Genomic DNA, 26441 nt, shown 5'->3' on the forward strand with positions numbered 1-26441 from the left:
TTATATGGGATCTGTGGGTCTGTATGTGTTTATATGGGATCTGTGGGTCTGTATGTGTTTATATGGGATCTGTGGGTCTGTATGTTTATATGGGATCTGTGGGTCTGTATGTGTTTCTATGGGATCTGTGGGTCTGTATGTGTTTATATGGGATCTCTGGGGTCTGTATGTGTTTATATGGGATCTGTGGGTCTGTATGTGTTTATATGGGATCTGTGGGTCTGTATGTGTTTATATGGGATCTATGGGTCTGTATGTGTTTATATGGGATCTGTGGGTCTGTATGTGTTTATATGGGATCTGTGGGTCTGTATGTTTATATGGGATCTGTGGGGTCTGTATGTGTTTATATGGGATCTGTGGGTCTGTATGTGTTTATATGGCATCTGTGGGTCTGTATGTTTATATGGGATCTGTGGGTCTGTATGTGTTTATATGGGATCTGTGGGTCTGTATGTGTTTATATGGGATCTGTGGGTCTGTATGTTTATATGGGATCTGTGGGGTCTGTATGTGTTTATATGGGATCTGTGGGTCTGTATGTGTTTATATGGGATCTGTGGGGTCTGTATGTGTTTATATGGGATCTGTGGGTCTGTATGTGTTTATATGGGATCTGTGGGTCTGTATGTGTTTATATGGGATCTGTGGGTCTGTATGTGTTTATATGGGATCTGTGGGTCTGTATGTTTATATGGGATCTGTGGGTCTGTATGTGTTTATATGGGATCTGTGGGTCTGTATGTGTTTATATGGGATCTATGGGGTCTGTATGTGTTTATATGGGGTCTGTATGTTTATATGGGATCTGTGGGTCTGTATGTTTATATGGGATCTGTGGGGTCTGTATGTGTTTATATGGGATCTGTGGGTCTGTATGTGTTTATATGGGATCTGTGGGTCTGTATGTTTATATGGGATCTGTGGGTCTGTATGTGTTTATATGGGATCTGTGGGTCTGTATGTGTTTATATGGGATCTGTGGGTCTGTATGTGTTTATATGGGATCTGTGGGGTCTGTATGTGTTTATATGGGATCTGTGGGTCTGTATGTGTTTATATGGGATCTGTGGGTCTGTATGTGTTTATATGGGATCTGTGGGTCTGTATGTTTATATGGGATCTGTGGGTCTGTATGTGTTTATATGGGATCTGTGGGGTCTGTATGTGTTTATATGGGATCTGTGGGTCTGTATGTGTTTATATGGGATCTGTGGGTCTGTATGTGTTTATATGGGATCTGTGGGGTCTGTATGTGTTTATATGGGATCTGTGGGTCTGTATGTGTTTATATGGGATCTGTGGGTCTGTATGTTTATATGGGATCTGTGGGTCTGTATGTGTTTATATGGGATCTATGGGTCTGTATGTGTTTATATGGGATCTGTGGGTCTGTATGTTTATATGGGATCTGTGGGTCTGTATGTGTTTATATGGGATCTGTGGGTCTGTATGTGTTTATATGGGATCTGTGGGTCTGTATGTTTATATGGGATCTGTGGGTCTGTATGTTTATATGGGATCTGTGGGGTCTGTATGTGTTTATATGGGATCTGTGGGTCTGTATGTTTATATGGGATCTGTGGGTCTGTATGTTTATATGGGATCTGTGGGTCTGTATGTGTTTATATGGGATCTGTGGGTCTGTATGTGTTTATATGGGATCTGTGGGGTCTGTATGTGTTTATATGGGATCTGTGGGGTCTGTATGTTTATATGGGATCTGTGGGTCTGTATGTGTTTATATGGGATCTGTGGGTCTGTATGTGTTTATATGGGATCTGTGGGTCTGTATGTTTATATGGGATCTGTGGGGTCTGTATGTTTATATGGGATCTGTGGGTCTGTATGTGTTTATATGGGATCTGTGGGGTCTGTATGTGTTTATATGGGATCTGTGGGTCTGTATGTGTTTATATGGGATCTGTGGGTCTGTATGTTTATATGGGATCTGTGGGGTCTGTATGTGTTTATATGGGATCTGTGGGTCTGTATGTGTTTATATGGGATCTGTGGGTCTGTATGTGTTTATATGGGATCTATGGGGTCTGTATGTGTTTATATGGGATCTGTGGGTCTGTATGTGTTTATATGGGATCTGTGGGTCTGTATGTTTATATGGGATCTGTGGGTCTGTATGTGTTTATATGGGATCTGTGGGTCTGTATGTGTTTATATGGGATCTGTGGGTCTGTATGTGTTTATATGGGATCTGTGGGGTCTGTATGTGTTTATATGGGATCTGTGGGTCTGTATGTGTTTATATGGGATCTGTGGGGTCTGTATGTGTTTATATGGGATCTGTGGGTCTGTATGTGTTTATATGGGATCTGTGGGTCTGTATGTGTTTATATGGGATCTGTGGGTCTGTATGTGTTTATATGGGATCTGTGGGTCTGTATGTGTTTATATGGGATCTGTGGGTCTGTATGTTTATATGGGATCTGTGGGTCTGTATGTTTATATGGGATCTGTGGGGTCTGTATGTGTTTATATGGGATCTGTGGGGTCTGTATGTTTATATGGGATCTGTGGGTCTGTATGTGTTTATATGGGATCTGTGGGTCTGTATGTGTTTATATGGGATCTGTGGGTCTGTATGTGTTTATATGGGATCTGTGGGTCTGTATGTGTTTATATGGGATCTGTGGGTCTGTATGTGTTTCTATGGGATCTGTGGGTCTGTATGTGTTTATATGGGATCTGTGGGTCTGTATGTTTATATGGGATCTGTGGGTCTGTATGTTTATATGGGATCTGTGGGTCTGTATGTTTATATGGGATCTGTGGGGTCTGTATGTTTATATGGGATCTGTGGGTCTGTATGTGTTTATATGGGATCTGTGGGTCTGTATGTGTTTATATGGGATCTGTGGGTCTGTATGTGTTTATATGGGATCTGTGGGTCTGTATGTGTTTATATGGGATCTGTGGGGTCTGTATGTGTTTATATGGGATCTGTGGGTCTGTATGTGTTTATATGGGATCTGTGGGTCTGTATGTGTTTATATGGGATCTGTGGGTCTGTATGTGTTTATATGGGATCTGTGGGTCTGTATGTTTATATGGGATCTGTGGGTCTGTATGTGTTTATATGGGATCTGTGGGGTCTGTATGTGTTTATATGGGATCTGTGGGTCTGTATGTGTTTATATGGGATCTGTGGGTCTGTATGTGTTTATATGGGATCTGTGGGGTCTGTATGTGTTTATATGGGATCTGTGGGGTCTGTATGTGTTTATATGGGATCTGTGGGTCTGTATGTGTTTATATGGGATCTGTGGGTCTGTATGTTTATATGGGATCTGTGGGTCTGTATGTGTTTATATGGGATCTGTGGGTCTGTATGTTTATATGGGATCTGTGGGGTCTGTATGATTTATATGGGATCTGTGGGTCTGTATGTGTTTATATGGGATCTGTGGGTCTGTATGTGTTTATATGGGATCTATGGGGTCTGTATGTGTTTATATGGGGTCTGTATGTTTATATGGGATCTGTGGGGTCTGTATGTGTTTATATGGGATCTGTGGGTCTGTATGTGTTTATATGGGATCTGTGGGTCTGTATGTGTTTATATGGGGTCTCTATGTTTATATGGGATCTGTGGGTCTGTATGTGTTTATATGGGATCTATGGGGTCTGTATGTGTTTATATGGGGTCTCTATGTTTATATGGGATCTGTGGGGTCTGTATGTGTTTATATGGGATCTGTGGGTCTGTATGTGTTTATATGGGATCTGTGGGTCTGTATGTGTTTATATGGGATCTGTGGGTCTGTATGTTTATATGGGATCTGTGGGTCTGTATGTGTTTATATGGGATCTGTGGGGTCTGTATGTGTTTATATGGGATCTGTGGGTCTGTATGTTTATATGGGATCTGTGGGTCTGTATGTGTTTATATGGGATCTGTGGGGTCTGTATGTGTTTATATGGGATCTGTGGGTCTGTATGTGTTTATATGGGATCTGTGGGTCTGTATGTGTTTGTATGGGATCTGTGGGTCTGTATGTGTTTATATGGGATCTGTGGGTCTGTATGTGTTTATATGGGATCTGTGGGTCTGTATGTGTTTATATGGGATCTGTGGGGTCTGTATGTGTTTATATGGGATCTGTGGGTCTGTATGTGTTTATATGGGATCTGTGGGTCTGTATGTGTTTATATGGGATCTGTGGGTCTGTATGTGTTTATATGGGATCTGTGGGGTCTGTATGTGTTTATATGGGATCTGTGGGTCTGTATGTGTTTATATGGGATCTGTGGGGTCTGTATGTGTTTATATGGGATCTGTGGGTCTGTATGTTTATATGGGATCTGTGGGTCTGTATGTGTTTATATGGGATCTGTGGGTCTGTATGTGTTTATATGGGATCTGTGGGTCTGTATGTGTTTATATGGGATCTGTGGGTCTGTATGTGTTTATATGGGATCTGTGGGTCTGTATGTGTTTATATGGGATCTGTGGGTCTGTATGTTTATATGGGATCTGTGGGTCTGTATGTGTTTATATGGGATCTGTGGGTCTGTATGTTTATATGGGATCTGTGGGTCTGTATGTGTTTATATGGGATCTGTGGGTCTGTATGTTTATATGGGATCTGTGGGTCTGTATGTGTTTATATGGGATCTGTGGGTCTGTATGTTTATATGGGATCTGTGGGTCTGTATGTTTATATGGGATCTGTGGGTCTGTATGTGTTTATATGGGATCTGTGGGTCTGTATGTTTATATGGGATCTGTGGGTCTGTATGTTTATATGGGATCTGTGGGTCTGTATGTGTTTATATGGGATCTGTGGGTCTGTATGTTTATATGGGATCTGTGGGTCTGTATGTTTATATGGGATCTGTGGGTCTGTATGTGTTTATATGGGATCTGTGGGTCTGTATGTTTATATGGGATCTGTGGGTCTGTATGTGTTTATATGGGATCTGTGGGTCTGTATGTGTTTATATGGGATCTGTGGGGTCTGTATGTGTTTATATGGGATCTGTGGGTCTGTATGTTTATATGGGATCTGTGGGTCTGTATGTGTTTATATGGGATCTGTGGGGTCTGTATGTGTTTATATGGGATCTGTGGGGTCTGTATGTGTTTATATGGGATCTGTGGGGTCTGTATGTGTTTATATGGGATCTGTGGGGTCTGTATGTGTTTATATGGGATCTGTGGGTCTGTATGTGTTTATATGGGATCTGTGGGGTCTGTATGTGTTTATATGGGATCTGTGGGTCTGTATGTGTTTATATGGGATCTGTGGGGTCTGTATGTGTTTATATGGGATCTGTGGGGTCTGTATGTTTATATGGGATCTGTGGGTCTGTATGTGTTTATATGGGATCTGTGGGTCTGTATGTGTTTATATGGGATCTGTGGGTCTGTATGTTTATATGGGATCTGTGGGTCTGTATGTGTTTATATGGGATCTGTGGGTCTGTATGTGTTTATATGGGATCTCTGGGGTCTCTATGTGTTTATATGGGATCTCTGGGGTCTCTATGTGTTTATATGGGATCTGTGGGTCTGTATGTTTATATGGGATCTGTGGGTCTGTATGTGTTTATATGGGATCTGTGGGTCTGTATGTGTTTATATGGGATCTGTGGGTCTGTATGTGTTTATATGGGATCTGTGGGTCTGTATGTGTTTATATGGGATCTGTGGGTCTGTATGTGTTTATATGGGATCTGTGGGGTCTGTATGTGTTTATATGGGATCTGTGGGGTCTGTATGTGTTTATATGGGATCTGTGGGTCTGTATGTGTTTATATGGGATCTGTGGGTCTGTATGTGTTTATATGGGATCTGTGGGTCTGTATGTGTTTATATGGGATCTGTGGGGTCTGTATGTGTTTATATGGGATCTGTGGGTCTGTATGTGTTTATATGGGATCTGTGGGGTCTGTATGTGTTTATATGGGATCTGTGGGTCTGTATGTTTATATGGGATCTGTGGGTCTGTATGTGTTTATATGGGATCTGTGGGTCTGTATGTGTTTATATGGGATCTGTGGGTCTGTATGTTTATATGGGATCTGTGGGTCTGTATGTTTATATGGGATCTGTGGGTCTGTATGTGTTTATATGGGATCTGTGGGTCTGTATGTGTTTATATGGGATCTGTGGGGTCTGTATGTGTTTCTATGGGGTCTCTATGTTTATATGGGATCTATGGGGTCTGTATGTGTTTCTATGGGGTCTCTATATTTATATGGGATCTATGGGGTCTGTATGTGTTTCTATGGGGTCTCTATGTTTATATGGGATCTATGGGGTCTGTATGTGTTTCTATGGGGTCTGTATGTTTATATGGGATCTATGGGGTCTGTATGTGTTTATATGGGATCTGTGGGGTCTGTATGTGTTTCTATGGGGTCTCTATGTTTATATGGGATCTGTGGGGTCTGTATGTGTTTCTATGGGGTCTCTATGTTTATATGGGATCTATGGGGTCTGTATGTGTTTCTATGGGGTCTCTATATTTATATGGGATCTATGGGGTCTGTATGTGTTTCTATGGGGTCTGTAGGGTCTCTATATTTATATGGGATCTGTGGGGTCTGTATGTGTTTCTATGGGGTCTCTATGTTTATATGGGATCTATGGGGTCTGTATGTGTTTCTATGGGGTCTCTATATTTATATGGGATCTATGGGGTCTGTATGTGTTTCTATGGGGTCTGTAGGGTCTCTATATTTATATGGGATCTGTGGGGTCTGTATGTGTTTCTATGGGGTCTCTATGTTTATATGGGATCTATGGGGTCTGTATGTGTTTCTATGGGGTCTCTATATTTATATGGGATCTATGGGGTCTGTATGTGTTTCTATGGGGTCTGTAGGGTCTCTATATTTATATGGGATCTGTGGGGTCTGTATGTGTTTCTATGGGGTCTCTATGTTTATATGGGATCTGTGGGTCTGTATGTGTTTCTATGGGGTCTCTATATTTATATGGGATCTATGGGGTCTGTATGTGTTTCTATGGGGTCTCTATGTTTATATGGGATCTATGGGGTCTGTATGTGTTTCTATGGGGTCTCTATGTTTATATGGGATCTATGGGGTCTGTATGTGTTTCTATGGGGTCTGTATGTGTTTCTATGGGGTCTCTGTATTTATATGGGATCTGTGGGGTCTGTATGTGTTTCTATGGGATCTATGGGGTCTGTATGTGTTTCTATGGGGTCTCTATGTTTATATGGGATCTGTGGGTCTGTATGTGTTTCTATGGGGTCTGTATGTTTATATGGGATCTATGGGGTCTGTATGTGTTTCTATGGGGTCTCTATATTTATATGGGATCTATGGGGTCTGTATGTGTTTCTATGGGGTCTGTATGTGTTTCTATGGGGTCTCTATGTTTATATGGGATCTATGGGGTCTCTATGTTTCTATGGGGTCTCTATATTTATATGGGGTCTGTGGGAACGGCTCCGTGTCCCCTCCCCCCCTCGGATGTTTGTGGGGCCGTCGGGGTTTCCCCGGTAACGGCACCGAAAGGGTTAAACCTGGAGCGGCCACGACACAACGCGGTGGGGCCATGGGGAGGGGGGAGAACGACCCCAAATAGACCCCAAATAGACCCCAAATAGGCCCCAAATAGACCCCAATACACCCCAATACACCCCCATAGAGCCCTATAGACCCTCATAGAACCCAATAGACCCCAATAGAAACCATAGACCCCAATAGAAAGCCATACAAACCAATCGAACAGCAGGGATGAACCGGAATGGGAGGGGAGATACGGTGAGACCATATGGGGGATATAGGGGCGGATATAGGGGGATGTGGGGTGATATAGGGGGGATATAGGGGGAATATGGGGGATATGGGGTGATATAGGGGGAATATAGGGGGGATTTGGGGGGGATATGGGGGATATGGGGGATATGGGGGATGTGGGGTGATATAGGGGGGATATAGGGGGTATATAGGGGGATATGGGGGAATATGGGGGATATGGGGGGGATATGGGGTGTCTGTGGGGGGATATGGGGGGATATAGGGGGGATATGGGGGATATGGGGGGATATGGGGGATATGGGGGGGATATGGGGTGTCTGTGGGGGGATATGGGGGGATATAGGGGGGATATGGGGGATATGGGGGGATATGGGGGATATGGGGGGGATATGGGGTGTCGGTGGGGGGATATGGGGGGATATAGGGGGGATATAGGGGGATATGGGGGGGATATGGGGGGATATGGGGGATGTGGGGTCATATAGGGGGGATATAGGGGGGATACGGGGGATATGGGGTGTCTATGGGGCTCTGTGGTGCTCTATGGGGTGTCTGTGGGGGGATATGGGGGATATGGGGGGCTATGGGGGGGATATAGAGGGGATATAGGGGGGATATAGGGGGGATGTGGGGGGTATGGGGTGTCTATGGGGCTCTCTGGTGCTCTATGGGGTGTCTGTGGGGGGATATGGGGGGCTATGAGGGAATATGGGGAGATATGGGGGGATATAGGGGAGATATAGGGGGATATGGGGGGACATGGGGGGATATGGGGGATGTGGGGAGATATAGGGGGGATATAGGGGGGATATGGGGGGATATGGGGTGGATATGAGGGGATATGGGGAGATATGGGGGGATATAGGGGAGATATAGGGGGATATGGGGGGGATATGGGGAGATATGGGGGGGTATGGGGGGATATAGGGGAGATATAGGGGGAGATGGGGGGATATGGGGGATGTGGGGAGATATAGGGGGGATATAGGGGGGATATGGGGTGTCTATGGGGCTCTGTTGTACTCTATAGGGTGTCTGTGGGGGGATATGGGGGATATAAGGGGGATATGGAGAGATATGGGGCTCTGTGGTGCTCTATGGGGTGTCTGTGGGGGGATATAAGGGATATGGGGGATATGGGGGGGATATGGGGGGGATATGGGGGGTATGGAGTGTCTATGGGGCTCTGTGGTGCTCTATGGGGTGTCTGTGGGGGGATATGGGGGATATGGGGGGCTATGGGGGGGATATAGAGGGGATATAGGGGGGATATAGGGGGGATGTGGGGGGTATGGGGTGTCTATGGGGCTCTCTGGTGCTCTATGGGGTGTCTGTGGGGGGATATGGGGGGCTATGAGGGAATATGGGGAGATATGGGGGGATATAGGGGAGATATAGGGGGATATGGGGGGACATGGGGGGATATGGGGGATGTGGGGATATATAGGGGGGATATAGGGGGGATATGGGGGGATATGGGGTGGATATGAGGGGATATGGGGAGATATGGGGGGATATAGGAGAGATATAGGGGGATATGGGGGGGATATGGGGAGATATGGGGGGGTATGGGGGGATATAGGGGAGATATAGGGGGAGATGGGGGGATATGGGGGATGTGGGGAGATATAGGGGGGATATAGGGGGGATATGGGGTGTCTATGGGGCTCTGTTGTGCTCTATAGGGTGTCTGTGGGGGGATATGGGGGATATAAGGGGGATATGGGGAGATATGGGGCTCTGTGGTGCTCTATGGGGTATCTGTGGGGGGATATGGGGGAGATGGGGGGATATAGAGGGGATATAGAGAGGATATGGGGGATATGGGGTGTCTATGGGGCTCTGTGGTGCTCTATGGGGTGTCTGTGGGGGGATATGTGGGGATATGTGGGGATATGTGGGGATATAGGGGAGATATAGGGGGATATGGGGGGACATGGGGGGATATGGGGGGGTATGGGGGGATATGGGGGGATATGGGGTGTCTATGGGGCTGTGTGGTGCTCTATGGGGTATCTGTGGGGTGATATGGGGGATATTGGGGAGATATGGGGCGATATGGGGGATATGGGGGGATATGGGGGGATATGGGGAGGATATGGGGGGGATATGGGGCTCTGTGGTGCTCTATGGGGTGTCTGTGGGGGGATATGGGGGATATGGGGCGGATGGGGGGGATATGGGGGGATATTGGGGGGATATGGTGGTATGGGGGGGATATGGGGGGTATATGGGGTGTCTATGGGGCTCTGTGGTGCTCTATGGGGTGTCTGTGGGGGGATATAGGGGGATATGGGGAGACATGGGGAGATATGGGGGATATGGGGGGATATGGGAGATATGGGGGGATGGGGGGGCAGCGACACCAAGGAAGGGGGGGGGAGGGGAGGGAGGGGTGGGGGAGGGGTGGGACTGCTGGTGTGTGTGTGTGTGCACTGCAACTGTGTGTGGGTGTGCATGTGTGTGCACTGCATTGCACTGCACGTGTGTGTGTGTGTGTGTGCATTGCACTGCACGTGTGTGTGTGTGTGTGCATTGCACTGCACGTGTGTGTGTGTGTGTGCATTGCACTGCACTGCATTGCACGTGTGTGTGTGTGTGCATTGCACTGCACGTGTGTGTGTGTGTGTGCATTGCACTGCACTGCATTGCACGTGTGTGTGTGTGTGCATTGCACTGCACGTGTGTGTGTGTGTGTGCATTGCACTGCACTGCATTGCACGTGTGTGTGTGTGTGCATTGCACTGCACGTGTGTGTGTGTGTGTGTGCATTGCACTGCACTGCATTGCACGTGTGTGTGTGCATTGCACTGCACTGCATTGCACGTGTGTGTGTGTGTGCATTGCACTGCACGTGTGTGTGTGTGCATTGCACTGCACTGCATTGCACGTGTGTGTGTGTGTGCATTGCACTGCACGTGTGTGTGTGTGTGTGTGCATTGCACTGCACTGCATTGCACGTGTGTGTGTGTGTGCATTGCACTGCACTGCATTGCACGTGTGTGTGTGTGTGCATTGCACTGCACGTGTGTGTGTGTGCATTGCACTGCACTGCATTGCACGTGTGTGTGTGTGTGCATTGCACTGCACTGCATTGCACGTGTGTGTGTGTGTGCATTGCACTGCACTGCATTGCACGTGTGTGTGTGTGTGCATTGCACTGCACGTGTGTGTGTGTGTGTGCATTGCACTGCACTGCATTGCACGTGTGTGTGTGTGTGCATTGCACTGCACTGCATTGCACGTGTGTGTGTGTGTGCATTGCACTGCACGTGTGTGTGTGTGTGTGCATTGCACTGCACTGCATTGCACGTGTGTGTGTGCATTGCACTGCACTGCATTGCTCGTGTGTGTGTGTGTGCATTGCACTGCATTGCACGTGTGTGTGTGTGTGCATTGCACTGCATTGCACGTGTGTGTGTGCATTGCACTGCATTGCACGTGTGTGTGTGTGCACTGCACTGCATTGCACGTGTGTGTGTGTGCATTGCGCTGCACTGCATTGCACGTGTGTGTGTGTGTGCATTGCACTGCACTGCATTGCACGTGTGTGTGTGTGCATTGCACTGCTCTGCATTGCACGTGTGTGTGTGTGTGCATTGCACTGCATTGCACGTGTGTGTGTGTGCAATGCACGGTGGTGCAGCAGGGGCAGCTGCTGTGTGCACATGGGTGTGTGCACAGTGCAGGTGCTGTATGCACGTGGGTGCATGCACGTTGCAGCTGCTGCGTGTGTGCACAGTGCAGGTGCTGTATGCACGTGGCTGGGTGTGCATGCACAGTGCAGGTGCTGTGTGTATGTGTGTGCATGCACAGTGCAGCTGCTGTGTGCACGCATGGTGCAGGTGCTGTGCATGTGGGGCTGTGCATGGACGGTGCATGTGCTCTGTGGATGTGGGTGTGTGCAAGGTGCTGCTGCTGTGTGCACGTGGTTCTGTGTGTGCATGCATGCTGTGGCTGCAGTGTGCACGGTGCAGCTGCTGTGCACGTGGGTGCATGCATGGTGCAGCTGCTGTGTGCAGAGTGCAGGTGCTGCGCGCACGTGGCTGGGTGTGCATGTACGGTGCAGCTGCTGTGTGCACGTGTGTGCATGCACGGTGGAGCTGCTGTGTGCACGTGTGTGCATGCACGGTGCAGCTGCTGTGTGCACGTGGGTGCATGCATGGTGCAGCTGCTGTGTGCACGTGGGTGTCTGTGCTCGGTGCAGCTGCTGTGCATGTGAGGCTGTGTGTTCATGCATGGTGCAGCTGCTGTGCACGTGTGTGTGTGTGGGTGCATGCATGTTGCAGCTGCTGTGTGCACGTGGGTGTCTGTGCTCGGTGCAGCTGCTGTGCATGTGAGGCTGTGTGTTCATGCATGGTGCAGCTGCTGTGCAGGTGTGTGTGTGTGTGCATGCATGGTGCAGCTGCTATGTGCAGGTGCTGTGTGTGCATGGTGCAGCTGCTATGTGCAGGTGGGTGTGTGCACGGTGCAGGTGCTGTGTGTACTTGGGTGTGTGCACGTGTGTGCATGCACGGTGCAGCTGCTGTGTGCACATGGCTGCATGCAGGTGCTGCGTGCGTGGGACTGTATGCATGCACACTGCAGGTGCTGCATGAATGTGGCTGTTTGCAGGGTGCAGCTGCTGTGCACACGTGGGGCTGCATGAACGTGCACAATGCAGATGCTGCATAAGATGCAGGTGGTGTCTGCAACACACTGAGCATGCAGGGTGCAAATGGCTGTGAGTGATTCAGGCTCTGTGCATGCAGGGCTGTGTGTGCATGCACAGTGCAGGCGTGTGGTGCAGCTGCCGTGTGCGGTGCAGCTGCTTTGCCCATGGGGCTGCGTGTGCACGCATGGTGCAGGTGCTGCGAGTGGTGCAGGTGTTGTCTGCAGTGCTGTGTGAGCATGCAGGGTGCAGCTGCTGCATGCATGGAGCTCTGTGTGCAGTGCAGGTGCCGTGCAGGTGAGTTTCTGTGTGCATGCATGGTGCAGGTGCAGTGCATGTGTGTGCATGTGTGTGCTCATGGTGCAGGTGCAGCTGCTGTGAGTGATGCAACAGCTGCATGCATTGCACAACGCTGTGTGCATGGGGCTCCGTGTGCACGCACAGTGTAGGTGCTGTGAGGGGTGCAGGTGCTGCGTGCAACACACTGTGAGCATGCAGGGTGCAGGTGCTGTGCAAGCAAGTCTCTGGGTGCATGCAGGGTGCAGCTGCTGCATGCACGGGGCTCTGTGTGCATGCACGGTGTGGGTGCTGTGTGCTGCGTGCAGTGCAGGTGCTGTGAGCATGCAGTGTGCAGGTGCAGTGCAAGTGAGTCTGAGTACATGTGTGGCGCTGCATGCATGCAGCTCGGCATGCATGCAGGGTGCAGCTGCTGCATGCACAGGGCTCTGTGCATGCACGGTGTGAGTGCTGCGTGCAGTGCAGGTGCTGCGAGCCGTGCCGGTTGCAGTGTGCAGCTGTGGGGTGTGTGTGTGTGTGCTGTGCATGCATCACACAGCAGCAGTGCACACACAGGGGAGTGGGGTGCAGGGAATGCGCCGATGCGCTGCAGGCAGGTGGTGCTACTTCTGCAGCAGGCAGCAGCAGCTGCATGCCTGCCCATCTGCTTCATTAGCGGTGCAAGGGATGGGGCAGTGGTGTTGCAGGCGCTGCTGTGCATGGGGTCAGTGCTACAGCTGTGCAGTGCTGCAGCCATTGCGCCCCAATGCAGGGCTTAGGGTGCAGCGCTGCGGTGCAGGGTTTGGTGCAGGACTTTGGTGCAGGATTTGGGGTGTGGGGTTTTGCTGCAGGGCTTTGGCGCAGGACTTTGGCACCTTGTTTTGGTGCAGGACTGCAACGCAGGGCTTTGGTTGCAGCACTTTGGGTGCAGGAATTGGGTGCACAACTGGTTGTAGGATTTGGGGTGCAGGACTTTGGGATTTTCAGTGCAGGACTTTGGCTGCAGGATTTTGAGTGCAGGACTTTGGTGCAGAAATTTGCTGCAGGATTTTGGTGCAGGACTTTGGGTGCAGGATTTTGTTGCAGGATTTTGTTGTAGGATATTGGGTGCAGGATTTTGGTGCAGGCTTTGATTGCAGGGACTTGGGTGCAGGACTTTGGGTGCAAGACTTTGTGCACAGGGCTTTGGTGCAGGATTCTGTTGCAGGGTTTTGGTGCAGGACTTTGGGTACAGGATTTTGATGTAGGACTTTGGATGCAGGATTTGGTGTGCAGGGATTTGGGTGCAGGACTTTGGCACAAGACTTCAGGTGCAGGATTTTGGTGCAGGACTTTGTTGCAGGACTTTGTTGCAGGGCTTTGGGTGCAGGACTTTGGGCACAAGACTTTGGGTGCAGGGCTTTGGTGCAGGGTTTTGGTGCAGGATTTTGTTGTAGGATGTTGGGTGCAGGACTTTGGTGCAGGGCTTTGATTGCATGATTTTGGTGCAGGACTTTGGGCACAAGACTTTTGGTGCAGGATTTTGGTGCAGCATTTGGTGTGCAGGGATATGGGTGCAGGACTTTGGTGCAAGATTTTTGTGCAGGACTCTGGTGATGGAGTTTAGTGAGGGACTTTGGTGCAGGACTTTGGATGCAGGATTTCCATGCAGGATTTGGGTGCAGGACTTTGGGCACAAGACTTTTGGTGCAGGACTTCAGTGCAGGACTTTGGGTGCAGGATTTTGTTGTAGGACTTTGTTGCAGGACTTTGTTGCAGGGCTTTGATTGCAGGGACTTGGACGCAGCACTTTGGCACAAGACTTCAGGTGCAGGATTTTGGTGCAGGATTGGTGTGCAGGACTTTGTTGCAGGGCTTTGATTGCAGGGATTTGGGTGCAGGACTTTGGGTGCAAGACTTTGTGCACAGGGCTTTGGTGCAGGATTTTGTTGTAGGATGTTGGTTGCAGAACTTTGGTGCAGGACTTAGATTGCAGCGCTTTGGGTGCAGGACTTTGGGCTCAGGGTTTTGGTGCAGGATTTTGTTGTGGGATGTTGGGTGCAGAACCTTGGTGCAAGATTTTTGTGCAGGACTCTGGTGATGGAGTTTAGTGCAGGACTTTGGGTGCATGATTTTGGTGCAGGATGTTGGGTGCAGGATTTTGTTGTAGGATATTGGGTGCCAGACTTTGGTGCAGGACTTGGATTGCAGCACTTTGGGTGCAGGACTTTAGGCACAAGACTTTGTGCACAGGACACTTTGTGCAGGACTTTTGGTGCAGGATTTTGGTGCAGGATTTTGTTGTAGGATGTTGGGTGCAGGACTTTGGTGTAGGACTAGGATTGCAGGGCTTTGGGTGCAGGACTTTGGGTGCAAGACTTTCGGTGCAGGACTTCGGTGCAGGGTTTTGGTGCAGGACTTTGGGTGCAGGGTTTTGGTGCAGGGTTTTGATGCAGGATTTGGGGTGCAGGGATTTGGGTGCAGGACTTTGGGCACAAGACTTTTGGTGCAGAACTTCAGTTCTGGGTCTTGGTGCAGGATTTTGTTGCAGGACTTTGTTGCAGGGCTTTGATTGCAGGGACTTGGGCGCAGCACTTTGGCACAAGACTTCAGGTGCAGGATTTTGGTGCAGGACTTTGTGTGCAGGACTTTGTTGCAGGACTTTGTTGCAGGGCTTTGATTGCAGGGATGTGGGTGCAGGACTTTGGGCACAAGACTTTGTGCACAGGGCTTTGGTGCAGGGCTTTGGTGCAGGGTTTTGGTGCAGGATTTTGTTGTAGGATGTTGGGTGCAGGACTTTGGTGTAGGACTTGGATTGCAGGGCTTTGGGTGCAGGACTTTGGGCACAAGACTTTTGGTGCAGGATTTTGGTGCAGGACTTTGGATGCAGGATTTCCATGCAGGATTTGGTGTGCAGGGATTTGGGTGCAGGACTTTGGCACAAGACTTTGTGCACAGGGCTTTGGTGCAGGGTTTTGGTGCAGGACTTTGGTGGAGGACTTTGGGTGCAGGATTTTGGTGCAGGACTTTGTGTGCAGGACTTTGTTGCAGGGCTTTGATTGCAGGACTTTGGGTGCAGGACTTTGGGCACAAGACTTTGTGTGCAGGACTTTGGGTGCAGGGTTTTGGTGCAGGGTTTTGATGCAGGATTTGGGGTGCAGGGATTATGGGTGCAGGACTTTGGGCACAAGACTTTTGGTGCAGGACTTTGGATGCAGGATTTTGTTGTAGGACTTTGTTGCAGGGCTTTGATTGCAGGGACTTGGGCGCAGCACTTTGGCACAAGACTTCAGGTGCAGGATTTTGGTGCAGGACTTTTGGTGCAGGATTGGTGTGCAAGACTTTGGTGCAGGACTTTGGTGCAAGATTTGCATGCAGAACTTTGGTGCAGGACTTTGGCACAGGATTTTTTTAGTGCAGGATTTGTGTACAGGACTTTGGTGCAGGACTTTGGCACAAGACTCTCGGTGCAGGAGTTTTGTGCAGGACTTTGGGTGCAGGGTTTTGGTGCAGGACTTTGGTGTAAGACTTTGGGTGCAGGATTTGCGTGCAGGACTTTGGTGGAGGATTTGTGTGCAAGACTTTGGTGCAAGATTTGCATGCAGAACTTTGGTGCAGGATTTTGTTGCAAGACTTTGGTGCAAGATTTGCATGCAGGATTTGCATGCAGAACTTTGGTGCAGGACTTTGGCACAAGACTTCGGGTGCAGGATTTTTGTGCAGGACTTTGGGTGCAGGAATTGCGTGGAGGACTTTGATGCAGGGTTTTGGTGCAGGATTTGCGTGCAGGAATTTGGTGCAGGGTTTTGGTGCAGGATTTCCATACAAGACTTTGGTGCAGGATTTTGGCACAGGAATTTGGTGCAAGATTTTGGTGCAGGACTTTGGTGTGTGATTTGCGTGCAGGACTTTGGCTCTGCAGGTGCCGGGCTTCCTTGCATTGCTGCTGACTTGCAGCCTGGCTCGTTGCAGGCCGGGATGTGAGCGCAGCGGCGCAGCACCATGGGGAACAATGCAAGCCGCCCCGGCTGCCTGGGCCAGAAGAGCCGCCGTCCCGAGGAACCCATGGGGTGGGATGTGGGCTGCAGGGACCCCCAGCCCCACGCAGGGAATGCGCCAACAACGGAGAAGGGTTGGAACGCAGCAGGGCCCCAATGCAGCCCGGTGCTGAGGCGCAGCCCGGTGCTGAAGCGCAGCCTGTCGGAGGCGGCAGTGCAGAACGGCGGCGCCGCATGCGTCGCATTGCGGTTGCGGGGTGAGGAGGGGGCTGCTGCATGGACCCCCCCCAGGGCCCCGCGTGGGCCGTGGTGCTGGCGGCCCGTCAGCGCGCGGGAGGTGACCGAGGTGACCGAGGTGACGGAGACCATCGTCACCGAGATCGTGGAGGTGACGCGATACCCAAAGGGGGGGGACGACAACGCAGACCCCACAGCCGGCCCCACAGACAGCCCCACAGACAGCCCCACTGCCGGCCCCACTGCTGGCCCCACTGCTGACCCCACTGCTGCACTGACCCACTGTAACCACGGTACCGAGGTGATGGCAATGCAACGGCAGCCACTATGGGGGGCACCGCAACGGCCCCATGGCTGCAGGGAATGCGCTGAGCAATGCTGGCCCTATAGGGATCCTGGTGTCCCCAGCTGGCGCTATAGGGATCCTGGTGTTTCCATCTACCCCATAGGGATCCTGGTGTCCCCATTTGACCCCATAGGAATCCCAGTGTCCCTATAGGGATTCTGGTGCTCCCATCTGTCCCTATAAGGATCCTGGTGCCCCCATTTGTCCCTATAGGGATCCTGGTGCTCCCATCTGTCCCCATAGGGATCCTGGTGTCCCTGTAGGAATCCCGGTGTCCCATCTGTCCCCATAGGGATCCTGGTGCTCCCATCTGTCCCCATTAGGATCCTGGTGTCCCTGTAGGGATCCCAGTGTCCCATCTGTCCCCATAGGGATCCTGGTGCTCCCATCTGTCCCCATTGGGATCCCAGTGTCCCTATAGGGATCCTGGTGTCCCCGTCTGTCCCCATAGGGATCCTGGTGTCCCTATAGGGATCCCAGTGCTCCCAGCTGTCCCTATAGGGATCCCAGTGTCCCTAACTGGCCCTATAGTGATCCTAGTGCCCTCATCTGTCACCATAGGGATCCCGGTGTCCCCAGCTGGCCATATGGGGATCCTGGTGCTCCCGGCTGTCCCCATTGGGATTCCAGTGTCCCTATGGGGATCCCAGTGCCCCCATATGTCCCCATAGGGATCCTGGTGCTCCCAGCTGTCCCTATAGAGATCCCGGTGCTCCCATCTGTCCCCATAGGGATCCTGGTGCCCCCATCTGTCCCTATGGGGATCCCAGTGCCCCCATATGTCCCCATAGGGATCCTGGTGCTCCCAGCTGTCCCCATAGGGCATATGGGGACATGGGGTCATATGGGGTTATGGGGGCTTATGGGGATATGGGGGCATATGAGGATATGGGGGCACGTGGGGTTATAGGGGTATATGGGTGTATGGGGTCAAATGGGGATACGGGGGTATATGGGGACATAGGGGCACATGGGGGTATATGGGGACATAGGGGCATATGGGGACATGGGGGCGTATGGGGACATGGGGGTGTATGGGGATATGGGGGCATATGGGGTTATAGGGGCATATGAGGACAAGGGGGACATGGGGGTTATGGGGGCATATAGGGACATGGGGGCATATAGGGACATGGGAACATAAGGGGTTATAGGGGGTTATGGGGGGATATAGGGACATGGGGGCATATGGGGATATGGGGGCATATGGGGATATGGGGGCATATGGGGTTATGGGGGCATATGGGGTTATGGGTCATATGGGATTATGGGGCATATGGGGACATGGGGGTGTATGGGGACATGGGGGCATATGGGGTTATAGGGGCATATGGGGTTATAGGGGCATATGGGGTTATAGGTGCATATGGGGATATGGGGGTACATGGGGATATGGGGGCATATGGGGTTATAGGGGCATATGGGGTTATGGGGCATATGGGGTTATGGGGCATATGGGGTTATAGGGGTATATGGGGTTATAGGGGCATATGGGATTATGGGGCATATGGGGACATGGGGTCATATGGGGACATGGGGGCATATGGGGTTATAGGGGCATATGGGGTTATAGGTGCATATGGGGATATGGGGGTACATGGGGATATGGGGGCATATGGGGTTATAGGGGCATATGGGGTTATGGGGCATATGGGGTTATAGGGGTATATGGGGATATGGGGGCATATGGGGTTATGGGGACATATGGGGACATGGGGTCATATGGGATTATAGGGGTATATGGGGTTATAGGTGCATATGGGATTATGGGGCATATGGGGACATGGGGTCATATGGGGTTATGGGGACATATGGGGACATGGGGTCATATGGAGTCATGGGGGCATATGGGATTATGGGGCATATGAGGACGTTGGGGCATATGGGGATATAGGGTCATATGGGGACATGTGTGTGTGCAGGTGCCCCCCCCGGCCGTCGCAGGAGCTGCATCGCGGTTGCAGGACGGCAGCGGGGCCCTGCTGCGCTGGGTGTGCGACATGGAGGAGCTGGTGTGCAACCAACGGCCGCCCGCAGCCGACGTGCAGGTGGCCAAGGCGCAGCTGGAGGAGCAGAAGGTGGGAGCTGCAACGCATGCACTGCATTGCACTGCATTGTGCTGTGCTGCATTGCACACACTGCATTGCAACGTGCTGCATTGCACACACTGCATTGCAACGTGCTGCATTGCATGCACTGCACTGCAACGTGCTGCATTGTGCTGTGCTGTGCTGCATTGCACACACTGCATTGCAACGTGCTGCATTGTGCTGCGCTGTGCTGCATTGCGCTGTGCTGCATTGCACACACTGCATTGCAACGTGCTGCATTGCATGCACTGCACTGCAACGTGCTGCATTGTGCTGTGCTGTGCTGCAGTGCACTGTGCTGCATTGCACTGTGCTTCGCTTCGCTGCACTGCACTGCACGGTGCTATGCTGCACTGCACTGCATTGCGCCGTGCTGCATTGCGCTGTGCTGCATTGCGCTGTGCTGCATTGCGCTGTGCTGCATTGCGCTGTGCTGTGCGGCATTGAATTGCACTACACTGCATTGCACCGTGCTGCACTGTGCTGCATTGTGCAGTGCTGCATTGCATTGTGCTGCACTACACTGTGCTGCATTGCAGTTGCGGTGCTGCGCTGCACTGTGCTGTGCTGCACTGTGCTCTGCTGCACTACACTGTGCTTTGCTGCAATACACTGCACTGCACCGTACTGTACTATGCTGCACTGCACCATGCTGTACTGCACTGTGCTGTGCTGCAATACACTGCACTGCGCCGTGCTGCACTACACTGCACTGTGCTGTGCTGCATTAAAGGGCCGTGGTTGGGGCACGAAGCCCCAATGCAGCCCCCAGTGCCGCATCACTTGCAGCTCCTGCGCCGGCTGCTGGAGGAGCGTCGGCCCCGCGTGGAGCGCAGCCTGCAGGATGACCCCGACAGCGCCGACGTGGCCGCGCTGCAGCAGCGCTGGGGGCGGCTGCTGGAACAGGTGGAGGAAAGGTGGGGGCAGCTGCAATGGGGCTGCGGCGCTGGGGGCTGAGCTGTGGGGCAATGCGGCTGCATTGGGGCTGCAAAACAATGCGGCTGCACTGGGGCTGCGGGGCATTGTGGCTGCACTGGGGCTGTGGGGCAATGCGGCTGCATTGGGGCTGCGGGGCAGTATGGCTGCATTGGGGTTGTGGGGCAATGTGGCTGCATTGGGGCTGCAAAACAATGTGGTTGCACTGGGGCTGCGGGACAATGCGGCTGCACTGGGGCTGTGGGGCAATACGGCTGCATTGGGGCTGCATGGCATTGTGGTTGCACTGGGGCTGCAGAACAATGCAGCTGCATTGGGGCTGTGGGGCAGTGTGGCTGCACTGGGGCTGCATTGGGGCTGCATGTCAATGCAGCTGTGCTAGAACTATGGGGCATTGCGGCTGCATGACAATGCGGCTGCATTGGGGCTATGGGGCATTGTGGCTGCACTGGCGCTGTGGTGCATTGTGGCTGCATTGTGGCTGTGGGGTAATGCAGCTGCATTGGGGCTGTGAAGCAATGGGGCTGCAATGGGGCTGCAGGGCAATGCGGCTGCATTGGGGCTGCATTGGGGCTGCGGGGCAATGCAGCTGCACTCCCCTACTCCATGCCCCCCATGCCCCCCATACCCCCCCATGCCCCCTCCATGCCCTCCATGCCCTCCTTGCCCCCCATGCCCCCCATACCCCCCATGCCCCCCCCATGCCCCCCATGCCCCCATCCCCCCATTGTCCCCATGCCCCCCATACCCCCTATGCCCCCCATACTCCCCATGCCCCCCATTCTCCCCATGCCCCCCATGCTCCCCATGCCCCCCACAACCCCCATGCCCCCCCATACCCCCCATACCCTCCATGCCCCCCCATACCCCCCATGCCCCCCATTCCTCCCATGGCCCCCATTCTCCCCATGCCCCCCATGCCCCCCATGCCTCCCATTCCCCCCATCCCCCCCATACCCCCATTCCCCCCATTCCCCCCTTTCCCCCAATGCCCTCCATGCCCCCCATACTCCCCATGCCCCCCATACCCCCCATGCCCCCCATGTCCCCCCTTTCCCCCAATGCCCTCCATGCCCCCCCATACTCCCCATGCCCCCCATGCTCCCCATACCCCCAATGCCCCCACCATGCCCTCCATTCTCCCCATGCCCCCCATGCCCCCCATTCTCCCCATGCTCCCCATTCTCCCCATGCTCCCCATATCCTCCATGCCCCCCATTCTCCCCATGCCCCCAATGCCCCCTATGCCCCTCATACCCCCCATGCCCCCCATGCTCCCCATGCCCCCCATTCTCCCCATGCCCCCAATGCCCCCTATGCCACCCATACCCCCCATACCCCCCATGCCCCCCCATGCCTCCCATTCTCCCCATTCCCCCCATGCCCCCCTGCCCCCCATACTCCCTATGCCCCCCATGTCCCCAATTTCCCCCAATGCCCTCCATGCCCCCCATGATTCCCATGCCCCCACCATGCCCCCCATGCTTCCCATGCCCCCCATGCCCTCTATGCCCTCCATTCCCCCCATTCCCCCCATGCCCCCCATGCCCCCCATTCCCCCCATGCCCCCCATGCCTCCCATACTCCCCATACCCCCCATGTCCCCTGCCCCCCACACCCTCTATGCCCTCCATTCTCCCCAAACTCCTCATGCCCCCCATGCCCCCCATGCCCCCCATACCCTCCCTGCCCCCCATGCCCCCCATACCCCCCATGCCCCCCATGCCCCCCATACCCCCCATACTCCCCATTCTCCCCATGCCCCCCATGCCCTCCAAGTCCTCATGCCCTCCATGCCGTCCATCCCCTCCTCCATCCCCTCCTCCCTGCCCCCCTTGTTCCCTATGCCCCCCCTGCCCTCCCTGCCCTGCCCACCCCGTTGATGCGGATGCATTTCCTGCAGGTTCGATTCCCTGCAGCGCATCGTCCCCGCGGCGCAGCGTTTCCAGGAGGCCGCAGATTCCTTCCAGGACTGGTTGGCCGCCACCGAGCGGCTGCTGGCGCAGCTCTGGGACAACAACCGCAGCCAATGCAGCGGGGACGCGCTGCAGCACGGACAGGTTGGGGGGGGGGGGGGATGGGGGGTGTGGGGTGGGGTGGGGGGTGGGATTGGTTGGGTGGGGGTCGTGGGGAGGACAGAGGAGGGTTGGGGTCCCCCATGGGGTTGGGGTCTTTCATGGTGGGTGGGGGTCTCCCATGTTGGGTGGGGGTCTGACACGGGGTTGGGGTCTCCCATGGTGGGTTGGGGTCTGACATGTTGGGTTGGGGTCTGACATGGTGGGTGGGGGTCTCCCATGTTGGGTGGGGGTCTGACACGGGGTTGGCGTCTCCCATGGTGGGTTGGGGTCTTTCATGGTGGGTGGGGGTCTCCCATGTTGGGTGGGGGTCTGACATGGGGTTGGGGTCTCCCATGGTGGGTTGGGGTCTGACATGTTGGGTTGGGATCTCCTATGGGGTTGGGGTCTCCCATCGTGGATTGAGGTCTGACATGTTGAATTGGGGTCTCTCATATTGGGTTGGGGTCTGACATGTTGGGTTGGGGTCTGACATGGTGGGTAGGGGTCTCCCATGTTGGGTGGGGGTCTGACATGGGGTTGGGGTCTGACATGTTGTGTTGGGGTCTCCCATGTTGTGTTGGGGTCTCCCATATTGGGTGGGGGTCTCCATGTATTGTTGGTGGTCTCCCATATTGGGTTGGGGTCCGCCATATTGTGTTGGGGTCTCCCATATTGGGTGGGGATCTCCATGTTGGGTTGTGGTCTCCCATGTTGGGTTGGGGTCTCCCATAATGGGTGGGGGTCTCCCATATTGGGTTGGGGTCTCCATGTTGTGTTGTGGTCTCCCATATTGGGTTGGGGTCTCCATGTATTGTGGGGGTCTCCCATATTGGGTGGGGGTCTCCATGTATTGTGGGGGTCTCCCATATTGGGTGGGGGTCTCCTATATTGGGTGGGGGTCTCCATGCATTGTTGGGGGTGTCCCATATTGGGTGGGGGTCTCTATATTGGGTGGGGGTCTCCATGCATTGTTGGGGGTGTCCCATATTGGGTGGGGGTCTCTATATTGGGTGGGGGTCTCCATGCATTGTTGCTGTCCCCCCCCCAGGCGCTGTGTGCTGAGATCCGCTCCCGGCTGCCGGAGCTGCAGGAGGTGCTGGAGCGCGGGCAGAGCGTGCTGCGCATGGTCACAGGTGGGTGCATTGCATTGTGCCATGCAGCGCTGCGCTGCATTGCATTGCATTGCATTGGGGTGGGCTGCAGCCATGGGGGGGGTGGGGGGCACTGGGAGGAGCCCATGGTGGTGGGGGCTCTGGGGGGGCCCTGGGGGGGGCTCTGCTGGCATGAACTGACTTTGGTGCTGCATTGCACTGCATTGGGCTGCAACGGGGGGTGGGCTGCAGCCATCTGGGGGTGGGGGGCACTGGGAAGAGCCCATGGTGGTGGGGGTCCCTGGGGGCTCTGCTGCTCTGGGGGTCCCTGCTGGCATGGGGGGGCTTTGCTGGCATGCGCTGACTTTGATGCTGCATTGCACCATGCAGCGCTGCATTGCATTGCACTGTGCTGCATTGGGCTGCAACAGGGGGTGGGCTGTAGCCATGGGAGCTGGGGGGCACTGGGAGGAACCCATAGTGGGGGGGTACCGGGGGGCTCTGCTGCTCTGGGGGTCCCTGCTGGCATGGGGGGGATTTGCTGGCATGCACTGACTTCGATGCTGCATTGCACCATGCAGCGCTGCATTGCACTGCAACAGGGGGGGCTGCAGCCATTGGGGAGGTGGGGGGCACTGGGATGAGCCCATGGTGGTGGGGTCCCAGGGGGCTCTGATGCTTTGGGGGGCTTTGCAGGCCTGGGGGGGCTTTGCTGTCCTGCATTTACTTTGATACTGCATTGCACCATGCAGTGCTGCATTACATTGCACTGTGCTGCATTGGGCTGCAACAGGGGGTGGGCTGCAACCATGGGTGGTGGGGGGCACTGGGAGGAGCCCATGGTGGGGGGGGATCCTGGGAGGCTCTGATGCTTTGGTGGTCCCTGCTGGTCTGGGGGGGATTTGCTGTCCTGCATTGACTTTGATGCATGGCAGCGTGTGATGCAGCTGCAGTGGAGATGGTGGGGGGTGGGGGCCACAGAGAGCTCTGCTGCAGCCATGGGGGGTGCAGTTGGGGTCTGTGCTGCAGCCATGGGGGGGTATGGAGAAGACCCCCACAATAGTGGGGATCCTGGGGGGCTCCGCTGTCCTGTGTTGACTTTGATGCATGGCAGCGTGTGATGCAGCTGCAGTGGAGATGAGGGGGGGGGAAGAGAGCTCTGCTGCAGCCATGGGGGTCGTAGGGGGGGGTCTGTGCTACAGCCATGGGGGGGGGTATGGAGAAGACCCCCACAATAGTGGGGATAACAAGGGGCTCTGCTGTCCTGCATTGACTTTGATGCATGGCAGCGTGTGATGCAGCTGCAGTGGAGTTTGAGGGGGGGGGGGGGGGGTGTGTATGGTGGGCTCTGCTGCAGCTTTGGGGGATGGGATTAGTGCTGCAGCCATGGGGGGGTGGTCGGGGGTCAGTGAGGGGGGACCCCAAAGTGATGGGGGTCGTGGGGAGCTGCGCTGTCCTGCGCTGACTTTGGCTGCATGGTGTCATGCAGCACTCAGGGCTGCAGCTTCAGGGGGGCTGACATGCAGCGGTCGGGGGGGGGGGGGGGGGCAGATCCCTGCACTGGGGATGATGATGGAGGAGGATGCAGGGCGGACTGTGCTGCAACACTGCATTGCAACACTGCACTGCAACACTGCACTGCAGGGGAGGAGGCGTCGCAGGCGCAGGAGCGGCTGGAATGGCTGCGGATGCGGTACCTGATTGCGGCGCAGAACAGCGCCGACACGGAGCAGCGCATGGCGCAGGCCTTGGAGGCCTCGTCCCGCGGGGGACCCGCGCAGGAGGACCTGCGCCTCTGGTTGGGTCGCATGGAGACGGAGCTGAATGCGTGGGATGGGAGAGAGCCCCCGTGCAGCGACCAGGAAAAGGTGCGGGGATGCAGCAATGCAGCAATGCAGTGTCCATGCTGCAGCTCGCTGCATTGTTGGCTGTGGAACAGCGCTGCGTGGTGCATGAGGGCTCTGCATGGCCCTCGGGGGTAGGAAATGCTGCTCTGGAGCCCTCGGTGGTGCATGGGTGACAGTGTTGCATGTGCTGCAGCTGCAGCAGTTCTTGCGTTCAGAGCTGGACCACCTGGCAGGGCTGCAGGAGAGGCTGGATGCAGCGTGCAGCGTGCAGCTGGACATGCAGGCATTGGATACGCAGCTGGATGAACACAAGGTGGGTCAAGGAGCTGGGCCCTCATGCACGGCTGCCTCGCACATGGTCCTGCATGCAGTCCCAGAGCTGCATCGGTGCCGCATCACCTCCCTTTATCCCGCAGCTGCTCTCAGCCGAGATCCTGCACCACCGCAGCTTGGTGGAGCGGCTGCTGGGCGTCGCAGAGTCGCTGCTGCGCTGCTGCCCGGAGCCCATGCAGCAGAGCACGGAGGTGAGCGCTGCATCCCTGCAACCCCTGCAAAGCTGCAGCTGACAGCATTGCATCCCATTCCCACCACCTATGCATGTCTCTGCAGCCCTCAGTGCAGGCGTTGCGGGAGCAAGCAGAGCAGCTGTGGCAGCGCAGCGGGATGCGCTCAGTGCAGCTGGAGCAGGCGCAGGCGCTGCTGGCGCAGTTCTCAGAGGCGCATGCGGAGCTGCAGCCGTGGCTGGAGGAGACGCAGGCGGCCGCAGCGCAGCTCTGCCCCGATGCCATCAGCTGCGATGCATTCCGGGAGCAGCAGGCGCTGCTGCAGGTGAGCCCCTGCCATTATTGAGGACCTCCGGGGGTCTGCTGCCCCATAGCGCTGTCCCTATGCCACCATTGGGGTCTATAGAGGGTCTGCTGCCCCATAGCGCTGTCCCTATGCCACCATTGGGATCTAGAGGGGGTCTGCTGCCCCATAGCACTGTCCCTATGCCACTATTGGGGTCTATAGAGGGTCTGCTGCCCCATAGCACTGTCCCTATGCCACCATTGGGATCTAGAGGGGGTCTGCTGCCCCATAGCGCTGTCCCTATGCCACCATTGGTGTCTATAGGGGTCTTCTGCCCCATAGCACTGTCCCTATGCCACTATTGGGGTCTATAGAGGGTCTGCTGCCCC

The 26441-nt window shown here is 54.0% G+C and overlaps 1 protein-coding gene across 1 annotated transcript in view; it reads left to right on the forward strand.

Moving 5' to 3' along the window:
* The first annotated feature begins 12057 nt into the window (after window positions 1–12057).
* LOC107310649 (microtubule-actin cross-linking factor 1, isoforms 6/7-like) overlaps window positions 12058–26441 on the forward strand; it is an 82755-nt gene continuing 68371 nt past the window's right edge. The window contains exons 1-10 of the mRNA XM_085533974.1: window positions 12058–12173; window positions 12209–17197; window positions 19165–19320; window positions 20122–20249; window positions 22172–22328; window positions 23374–23458; window positions 25061–25284; window positions 25457–25576; window positions 25680–25787; window positions 25873–26091. Coding sequence (XP_085390100.1) covers window positions 16664–17197; window positions 19165–19320; window positions 20122–20249; window positions 22172–22328; window positions 23374–23458; window positions 25061–25284; window positions 25457–25576; window positions 25680–25787; window positions 25873–26091 — 1731 coding nt within the window. The 5' untranslated portion in view covers window positions 12058–12173; window positions 12209–16663. The remainder of the gene's footprint in view (window positions 12174–12208; window positions 17198–19164; window positions 19321–20121; window positions 20250–22171; window positions 22329–23373; window positions 23459–25060; window positions 25285–25456; window positions 25577–25679; window positions 25788–25872; window positions 26092–26441) is intronic.

Source organism: Coturnix japonica, unplaced genomic scaffold (genome assembly GCF_054131305.1).
Source record: "Coturnix japonica strain WE unplaced genomic scaffold, WE-NBRP24 Scf072, whole genome shotgun sequence".
Classification (NCBI taxonomy): Eukaryota; Metazoa; Chordata; class Aves; order Galliformes; family Phasianidae; genus Coturnix; species Coturnix japonica.